The sequence below is a fragment of the Populus euphratica genome, unplaced genomic scaffold (assembly GCF_000495115.2).
Source record: "Populus euphratica unplaced genomic scaffold, PopEup_1.0 scaffold381.1, whole genome shotgun sequence".
Lineage (NCBI taxonomy): Eukaryota > Viridiplantae > Streptophyta > Magnoliopsida > Malpighiales > Salicaceae > Populus > Populus euphratica.
In genome coordinates, this window is record NW_011500271.1 from 77,836 (window position 1) to 88,144 (window position 10,309).

At 30.3% G+C, this 10,309-nt stretch overlaps 1 protein-coding gene across 1 annotated transcript; it reads left to right on the forward strand.

Moving 5' to 3' along the window:
* The first annotated feature begins 7,810 nt into the window (after positions 1 to 7,810).
* Positions 7,811 to 8,623, forward strand: LOC105112983 (non-specific lipid-transfer protein 1-like). The gene is made up of 2 exons (XM_011008938.1): positions 7,811 to 8,261; positions 8,399 to 8,623. Exons 1-2 carry the CDS (start codon positions 7,915 to 7,917, stop codon positions 8,406 to 8,408), a joined length of 357 nt encoding a protein of 118 aa, XP_011007240.1. The 5' UTR covers positions 7,811 to 7,914; the 3' UTR covers positions 8,409 to 8,623.
* The last annotated feature ends 1,686 nt before the right edge of the window (positions 8,624 to 10,309 follow it).

Below are 10,309 nucleotides of genomic sequence, written 5' to 3' on the forward strand. Positions count from 1 at the left end.
AATTTTGTATAAAAATCATGGGAATCTGAACCTTGAATGCTATACAGATGCAGACTATGCTGGTGCATTAACAGATAGAAGATCAACATCAGGATATTGTACTCTTCTAGGAGGAAATCTTGTGACATGGAGAAGCAAAAAACAAAGTGTTGTGTCAAGATCAAGTGCAGAAGCAGAATTCAGATCAATGGCCCTTGGAATTTGTGAGTTGCTATGGATGAAGATTATCATAGAAGATTTAAGAATCAAGTGGGATGAACCAATGAAGTTGTACTGTGACAATAAGTCTGCCATTGCAATAGCTCACAATCCAGTACAACATGATAGAACTAAACATGTGGAGATAGACAGACATTTCATCAAAGAAAAGTTAGAGAGTGGATTGATATGCACTCCCTATGTGCCTACCGGAGAACAACTTGCTGACATACTTACTAAAGGTGTTTAGAATCCTATGTTCAAAAAAACCTTGGACAAGCTGGGAATGAAAGATCTCTTCCATCCAGCTTGAGGGGGAGTGTTGAAGATTCTGAAGTAATTAAGGTAGATTTGAAGCTGATTTGTTGGGAGTAAAAACAGAAAGTCAGATATCCTTTCCTATAAATTAGAACCTAGCAATAATACCTATTTATGTGTAGTTAATAGTTGTCCTAATATAGATATGTAGATGTTGTATATATTCAACAATTCATTATGAAATAAAGTGAGAAGTCAGAATTTAACAACTCTCCATAGTAGATATGACAGATAAATGGGTTCATGTTATGTTTGGTTTTAACTATGACAACAATTATGATACCATGATGAATTATGTAATTGATCATATTAATTACAGTGGTACCGGTGGTAGTGTGGAGTTGCCAGTGATGGCAATGGTGGTGTTAATGAAGAAGTTAATGTAAGTGGCAATGATAGGGATGATTCCAGCGGAACTAATGATGATGATAATGATGAAAACGAAGATGAAGATTGTACTGATGATGGGGATGAATTGTTTTGGTTACGAGAGTTTAATCATAAAAAACTATTAGTATGCACTGCTAGTGCTTTACACATGTACTATGCGGTGTCCGATGGTGATTTTTTGTTTGATTTTGGGTTTTATTTTTTTTGTGAATAAAGAAAGTCGTCACCTATTATTTTGGTCACTAGGAACCCTAACTAGTCTTTTAGAGATTCTAAGACACTGGTTGCGTAAAGGTAAGGTATTAGCATCCCTAGTACACCCTACCTAAGGTAAGCTGCTTAGTGTTTGGTTTGCTTTATAAGTGTTATGGTGTTAGTGTTTTGCAATTCCATCGATTTTTCTAAATTTGATTCAAATTAAATTTATTAAGATAGAAATTCAAGGAGATTCTATGTGCTTCAAAAACTCATTTTTCCTTTAGTATTTCAAAAGTTTGTGACTTGTAAATTGCAAGGAGGAGGGACAAAAATTTAGAAATCTAGGGTGCTTTTAAAAAAACCTATTTTTTTGCTTTAGTGTTCTATACTTTCACGGCTCGTAAACCATGGAGTAAAAAAAATTGAAATGTCCTCGATTATAATCAAGGCTTCTTTCAAGAATATGTGCAGATTTATTATTTCTAGAAAATTATTTTGAATATTTACTATTCCGGTTTTTTTATCCAAATATTAACAGTGAATAACAATAAATTATTCCCAATAATATTTTGGATATTCATCCTTGAAGGATTTATTTATCCAAACATTAGTAGTGAATAATAGATGAATTTCCCTAAAATAAGATTTTTATATTTTTTGAAATATTGGCCAATACCCTTTGGAGTTTTACAAACATGTTGTAAAATCCAGAAATACAAGAAAATAATTTTTTTTTTAAGAAATAAATGCGAAAACACATTTTCAAAACTTTCAATATTTTTTGTATATAAAAAAAAAATCAAAACATGTCAGGGTATTGGCCTATGCAACACACAAGAAAACAAATTTTGATATATATGTATATTTGTCGCAGTTACGTTGAAAACCAAGTATTCTAAATAGGAGATTGGTATATATTTTTTTACAACATAAAAAAATTCAGACTTTAAAATAAATATTCCAGAAAAATAAATCTCTTTCTCTTTCTTTTATTTTATTTTTTTAAAAAAGTAAGTCCAGCTGGGTCACTTGCCCAAACAAATGGCCCAGCTAGACACAAAAAAAAAAGGCGCAATTATATTCAAAGAAGGCTGGTGAATATTGTTCAAGTGAATTAATTCACTTGAACAATGCAAATTCAAAATAGAAAAATGCATGTTGCGAGGTGAAGAGAAAAAACAGACCTAGGAACGGAAGCAAAGAAGTTGCAGCGACGTTGAAAGCGTGATGGTTGATCTGTGTTTGTCTGTTTCAAATCTTTTCCACCTGCTCTATATGCGTGTCTGTTTTTTCTTTCCTCTGCGTCTTCGTCAGTCCCTCTCCAATGGGTTCCTGCACTTCTTTCATCCCTGCTGCATATCCAATATGCAAAAAAAATAAAGCCAAGACCAACAGGTAGTCCCTGTTAGTTTATGGTTTCTCTTCTCTTTTCTTTTTTTTCTCTTCTTTCTCTTTTACCGCTAATCTTCCCAACCTCACAGTAACACTGGCGAATTAAACAACTTTCTCTATTCTCTACATTTTTCTCCTGTCTTTGGCTATTTTTTCTGCTCTTTTCTCTTTGTTTTCTCTCCTTTGTGTGCTCTTTTTTTCTCTTTTTTGTGCTTTTTTTTTCTCCCATTAGGTCATTAGAAGGGCTTATATATAGTCTAAATATATCTCTATTCAGAAAAGATTTAATGCATTAATTCTAGGATGCAAATCCCTACTGATTTGCAGTAAAAATAATACAAAAAAGAAACTGCTTTATGTCTGATTTCTTTCCAGTTTTAAAGGAGGGTGTGACTCTTATCTTTCCTTCCATAGGGCTAGTGTGACTCTTTTCTTTCCTTTCATAGGGCTTGCTACTCTCTTCGAAATGAGACAATAAAAACGTGGTTTGCAGCCCAAAGGAAAATACCAAAGAAAAAAAAAAAAGAAATCAGATGGAGGGTGCAACCGCAAAGTCTTATTTTCATTATTCGGTGTGGTAAAAATCCTATCATTTATGAAGATCGAACCCCCTCTCCAACTTTAAATATCCTTTTTCAATTCATTCCCTCATTTTAACATGTTTTGATTTAGTCTTTGGTCCAAAAAAACTCTTTCGAATCAGTCCCGCAAACTTGGGCTATATCCTTCCCATGACAGAATTTTCTGCCCTCATGTAAGATGTTCAAATGGGAATATCTTGAGCTTCTGTTATTGAAATCAAGTGATTTTAAGCCCAAGTTCATCTATATGTCTAGGACTAAAACTTTGATGAAGGAGTCACAATGAGATAAAATCTTTTTACAAAACAGAATCTAGCAGTAATTTGGTTGGTCGAAAGGGATCTCCATGTCTAACTCAAAAACTGACGAATATCGAGAATCCTGATATGACTAAGAGTATAAACTAAGAACAAAAATCACAAAAACTAGGCTAAAAAATGGAGATTTTTAAGTGCAGATTCGGGTCAATATCCTTCTTGCGGCAAAATTCTTTACCTTCAAGTTAGATATTCAAACGGGAACATCTTGAGCCTTTGATATCGAAATCAAGTGATTCAAAAGCTCAAATTCTTCTACGCATCTAGGACTACAACTTTGATGAAGAAATTGAAGTGAGATAAAATCTTTTTACAGAATAGAATCTAGCAGTAATTTGGGTGGTCGAAAGGGATTTCTAGGTCTAACTCAAAAACTAATAAATACCGAGAATCCTGATATGACTGAGAGTATGAACTAAGAACAAAATCATAAAAACTAGGTCAAAAATAGAGTTTTTTTTAGTGCAGACTCGGGTCAATATTATTCTCGTGGTAGAATTGTCTGCTTTCATGTTAGATATTCAAACAGGAAAATCTTGAGCCTTTGATATCGAAATTAAGTGATTCAAAAGCTCAAATTCATTTACATGTCTAGGACTACAACTTTGATGAAGAAATCAAAGTGAAATAAAATCTTTTTACAAAACAAAAACTGGTAATCTAGTTGGTCAAAAAGTTTCTTGATCTGACAATATTGAGCATTCAAAACTGACTGAGAATCTGCTCTAAAAACAATGATCTCTAGGACCTAATAAAGGTGTACATTAATGTTTCAACATGTAATGAGTGACAGATTATACCTAGGATGGTCAGATATCGTACGAAACTGAGTCATAATCAGAGCTTAAGTTGGAAAAAAAAATTACAACAACAGCATAACCATTTTTTTAGTGCAAATTCTGAGCGATTTATTCAACCTTAAAGACCAGATAAAAAAAGAATGAATTTAGCATTACAAAAACTCCTGATCAACCTAAGAAAATTGATGATTTTGGCAGCAAAGAGGAAGGATAAAAATAGTAGAAAACAACTCAAATAGGGTTTTGGAAAAATATTTCTTTTTCTGATTTTGTCCATCTTCTGGCGAACATAAGCTAAACTCCTACACTAAGTTCAAAAGAAGTATACACCATCTCCAACATGCGGGGTTAAAAATTGAGTAACAACACTATTTATGTGCATAAGAAACCTTGTGTGGTTTTATATAACATAAGGATGAGATGGTTGAATGAAGTTATATGAAAACACTGGAAATGGTGTGTTAACATATTTAGGATATATGCAACGACGTTACGAAACCTTTGCTATGACTTGGAAATATAATGTGGGTTGAAACCATAAAAAAGGACGAGTGTTATTGAGAAAATGACTATGTTTTTGTATACCATTGCATTAGATGCAACAAATAAGTAAGTCTAAGAAAGATTTCAACATTCTGGTGAAACTATGAGTCGATATTTTAATGAAGTGTTGAACACAATTTATTTGCTTACGGTAGATATAATTAAACTAGAGGGCTCTGAATTTTTAAACATTTCATGAGAAATTGTGATGAATCCTATATTTATGCCCTATTTTAAGGTTAGAAAGATAGTGTTTATAGCAATTAATGACATAAAAATTAGTTTTAGATTCTGCTAATCATTATTTATGAAATGTTGGTTATTGTTTTGGAGAACTGCATTTGTGCAATATACGGTACACATGTCCGTGCTTCTGTTTCTCAAGAAAATCAAATACCATTTATTGGTAGAAAATATATGTTGGCACAGAATATAATGGTCATATATAGTTTTGATATGCAATTCGCGTTTATTTGGGCAAAATGAGAAGGTAGTGCTTATGATACTCATATTTTTTTAGGCTATTAACAATCCAAGTATAAATTTTTTAAAATTATTGACAACAATTAATTGTTATTTCAATTTAAAATATGTTTATTCTATATTTTTTTTATTAAATTTGATATTATTTTCTTGTTATTGCAGGGAAATATTATTTGGTTGATGTTAGGTACCTAAATGAGTTGGATATCTCGGTCTATATAAAGGTGAGAGATATCACTTCTAAGATTTTTTTAGTTGAGGCCAACCAAGAAGTCGGGAAGAGCAATTCAATCGTGCATATCCATCACTTCACAATGCCATTGAACGTGCATTTAGTGCGTGGAAACAAAGTTGAAGAATGTTACAGACCATGTCGGCATATCCGTACAAATCACAAGTGCAAATTATAGTGGCATCAATGGTATTATATAAATATATTAGGAGAAAGTCACAATAAGATGTTGTATTTACAGAATATGATTGCAATCCTAATTTTATTCATGATGATTTTTTAGATGATGTTGTCTCACTTTCTCAAAACCAATGAGGCCTTCTCGAATGAATTATGTTCATGATATAATAACAGATAGTTTAATGGGATGATTGGAGAACAATAATACAGTAACATTCTTATTTTTTTATGTATTACAAAAAAAATTCTCACAAATGGTACTCACAACTTGAAAACTCAATGTATTACAAAAAAAATTCTCACAAATGCTACTCACAACTTGAAAACTCATATATGTCTTTTTTGATAATTTTATTACTAGAAGTACTTACAAAAGCAACTTAACCAAAGACATATAAATTGTTTTTTAAATAACTTTAATTTTAGTTATTTTTTTAACAAAACACATATTTTATTATAAAAACCTAAAGAAAAGGTGGTTTTTTTTTTAAAAAATACTTTTTATAACCGCAATTACAAAAACCATTACTCTCCCAAACACACTCTAAAGGTAACCACCTAGACTATTGCCTTGGATTGCTTCCAATCATGCACCTCAAATAGTATTCTGAACACTCTCTGGTGAGTACTTTACTCTATCACTGTCGAATATACATTTATATTTATATTCCACAATACAAATATAACTGCTTGATGTTCAAAGTGTTCGTAATGTGAATGTAATTCAATTTACATGCTTACATTCAACCTATAAAAAATAAAGCATCCCATCAATTGACAGAGCAAAAGAGAGAAGCAAGGCTGTCCGAAGGAGCCCATGTTATTTGAACATTGAAATTAAAAATAAAAAATAAAAAAAATCCCAGGTGATCCATCCCCCTCAACATGATAATTCTTTTCTGGAAATCATATATATTCCTGGGAAAAACAATGAGGAATTAACAAAAAAAATTTAAAAAGAACACATAAAAATAATAATATTTTAAAATACATGAGCTTTGAGAATAAGATTCTTTCATAAATTAACAATAAAGGACTAAAATAAATAGTTTGTAAGAAGAGGATCAAATAAGATTCTTTGTAAGTTTGAGGGACCAAAGCAGCAGAAAGGGGAGGAAGAAAAACTCTTCTGGGCCCACAATGGTTAATTCACCTGGTGACTTTGTCGGTGCATTAAAGGCACGTCACATGGTCTATCAATCGACAATCAAATAAAAAGTCGGTCCCCAAATTTTATTCCCTTCAATGTGTGGCGATGAAGAGTTAAAATTGTTGCTTCATTATTCATAACCAATCACTGATGAGGATGAATTCTTTAGAAATATAGTCGGTTTTATTTGTTAAAGTATTTTTTATTTAAAAATATATTTTTAATAGAAACACTTTAAAATGTCTGAAAATACCAAAAAATTATTTGAAAATGGAGAAAAAAATATAAAAAATTAATTTTTTAAAAAATATTTTTAAATAAAAAAAAAAAGATCATAAGCAACTAAAATATAAATAGATAAATATATGGTGAAAATGAAGTTACGATTTCAAGCACCAAAACATAAGAAATACTAAAAGTCATTTTTTAAAGTATTTTTTTTATTAAAAATATATTAAAATAATTATTTATATTTTAAAAAATTATTTTTGGCATAGCATATTAAATTAAATCAATTTAAAAATAAAAAATATTAATTTAAAATAAAATTAAATTAAAAATATTTTTAAAATTAAAAAATAAAGGAATTCCTAGTGCAATTATTGGCAGCAAGAGGAGAGAGTTTTTCTGTTTCCCACCGGATAGTCAATGAAAATCGAGAGGTAAACATTCCGGCCAGGTGGCATCAGCCATGGCCGTCTATTCTCCGAATCAACGTTTGCAGATGCTGAGAGAACTAAATGTTTAAGCTCCCTAACTATTACCCAACGTGACAAGGACATGATGACGGAACAGAGAATTAATGAATCCTAACTGCCAGCTAACCTTCTCTGCCGACTACTCACTGTTGTTTTCAGTTCTCATGTCTTGATATTTAAAAAAATATTTTTTTTATTTTTTGTATTATTTTAATATACTAATATTAAAAAATATATATTATTTGAATATATTTTTAAAATAAAAATACACGTTCAAAAAATGACGTCGACAGTACTCCCCACACTTGATGTTCGCTATATAAACACCGTTGTTCAAGGACTTTGCACTCACTCAACAACATCTAGGGCAGTAGTCTTAAACCATTCTCTAAAATCTTCTTATAATTCTAGTTGTAATATTCTGCTAGCATATAATGGCTTCTTCAATGAGCTTGAAGCTGGCCTGTGCCATGCTTGTAGCGATGGTTGTTAGCGCACCACTAGCAGAAGCTGCCATCACATGTGGCCAGGTGTCAAGCAGCTTGGCACAATGTATAGGCTACCTCCAGAAGGGTGGGGCTGTGCCTGCAGCATGCTGCAGTGGGTTGAAATCACTTAATTCTGCAGCCGCGACCACCCCTGACCGCCAAGGGGTCTGCAACTGTTTGAAATCCTTGGCTGGTAAGATCTCTGGCCTCAACTATGGCTTGGCTGCTGGCCTCCCTTCAAAGTGTGGTGTCTCCATCTCCTACAAAATCAGTCCTTCCACAGATTGCAAAACGTACGTATTCTATACTTCATTTGTGCATGCATGCCACTGGAAATTATTGCGGCAGCTCGCCCGATTTCATAAATCACACTAATATATATAGAAATATTGACTTCTTTTTTCTTTTCTTTTTTATTTTTTTGTGGCAGCGTGAAGTGAAGAATCGAAGCAGATTATGAAGTGTGCTAATATGCTAGTGCTAGAATAAAAGGGGTGCTCGAGCATGCTTGAGCTTGTTCCCGTCGACGGACTTGGAGTCTCTTCTTTCTTATGAGCTTGTGTTTACAGTACGATATTGCAGGCATTATGTGCTTCTAATAAAATCTGTGTTTTACTATATATTGCCTGGCTTATTTAATATTCTGGTTCTTCGTGATCTTCCACCAAATACAACACTTAATCCAAGATCTCTATTTATAAAATACTCGAGTATAGAACAATAATAATATAAAGATACCCACCCCTTGTTTTTACATTTTAAAAGTATTTTAAAAAAAACTTAATTTTTTTAATTTTAAATTATTTTTTTATATTTTTTTGAGATGTTTCAGGCCTACTAATTTTGAAACATTGATGTCGGTTTCACATTCAAGTTATTGTCTTATTAATATAGAACGAAATGTCAAACCAATAATCTTTTAAAATAATTATTATCTCACTTTCAAATATTTTCTATATTAAATATGTAAGCAAAACAAGTGAGTGTTTAATTTTAAAATGTAAATGTTGGTTTTATATTCAAGTTATTATCCTACTATATAGAATGAAATGTTAAATTAATAATTTTTTAAAATAATTATGCCCACATTTCCAAATATTTTTTATATTAAATATATAAACAAAGCAAGTAAGCGTTGATGTTGATTTCACAGTCAAGTTATTGTCCCATTAATATAAAATGAAATGTCAAACCATGAAGTCATTAAAAATGATAAACGTAGAACCTAAAATTCTTTTGAAGACTCAAAAATCTATAATCTCAGAAAAAGTATATGAGCCGAGCTATCCATGAAGTCATATTCTAAAGAAGTCCAACGCCATGGACTCCTAAGTGGTGAATAAACCACATTGGTTTAAACATATTAAAATGCGATGAATGGAGAAATATTCCTCATCAAAATACACACACGTGTTTGGAATTCTATATTTAAATTCAAAATAATTCACAATCCACACGCATCAAGTGGAACAAATCATATCAGTTTAAAATTATTTGAAACTCACAACACAATGAATGGAGAAATGACATACATCTACTGTCCATCTATTTGTTAAAAATAATTTTTTAAAAAATAATTTTTTTAAAAATAAATTCTTGAAAAATAAATTATTTTATAATATTTAATATTATCACAAGAATAAATTAAAAAATACTTTTTAGTATTTAACTATATCATGAAAAGTAACTTATTAATATTTTGTTTTATTTTTCAAGTTTATTGAAAGAATAAGAAACAAATCTTACAAATTTAAAAGTTAAATGACAGTTTTATTTTTCAAGTTTATTGAAAGAATGAGAAACAAATATTACAAAATTAAAAGTTAAATGACAATAAAATTAAATATATATATATAATTTTACAAATTATCTGAAAATAAAATAAATAACAATTAAAATCATAAAGACCAACAAACCTGACAAATAAAAAAATTAAAAGATGATAAAATAAAAAAATTATAATTTCCTAAATTATTTCAAAGAAAAAAAATAGAAAAAAAATAAGGACCAAATTTGATAAAAAGAATTTTCAATTAAAAAAGAATAAGAAAAAAGTAAATAACAATCAAAACAATGAGAACCAAAGTTGATATAAAAATCAAATTAAATCAAGTTATACATAGTGAAATTGAAAAAGAATATTCAAAATAAAATATATAGCAATCAAAAGTTTGAATATCAAATTTGAATAATTTTATAACCGACATCACATTCAAGTTATTATCTCATTAATATAAAATGAAATGTTAAACCAATAATTTTTTAAAATAATTATTATCACACTTTCAAATACTTACTATATTAAATACATAAGTAAAGCAAGTAAGCATCTAATTTTAAA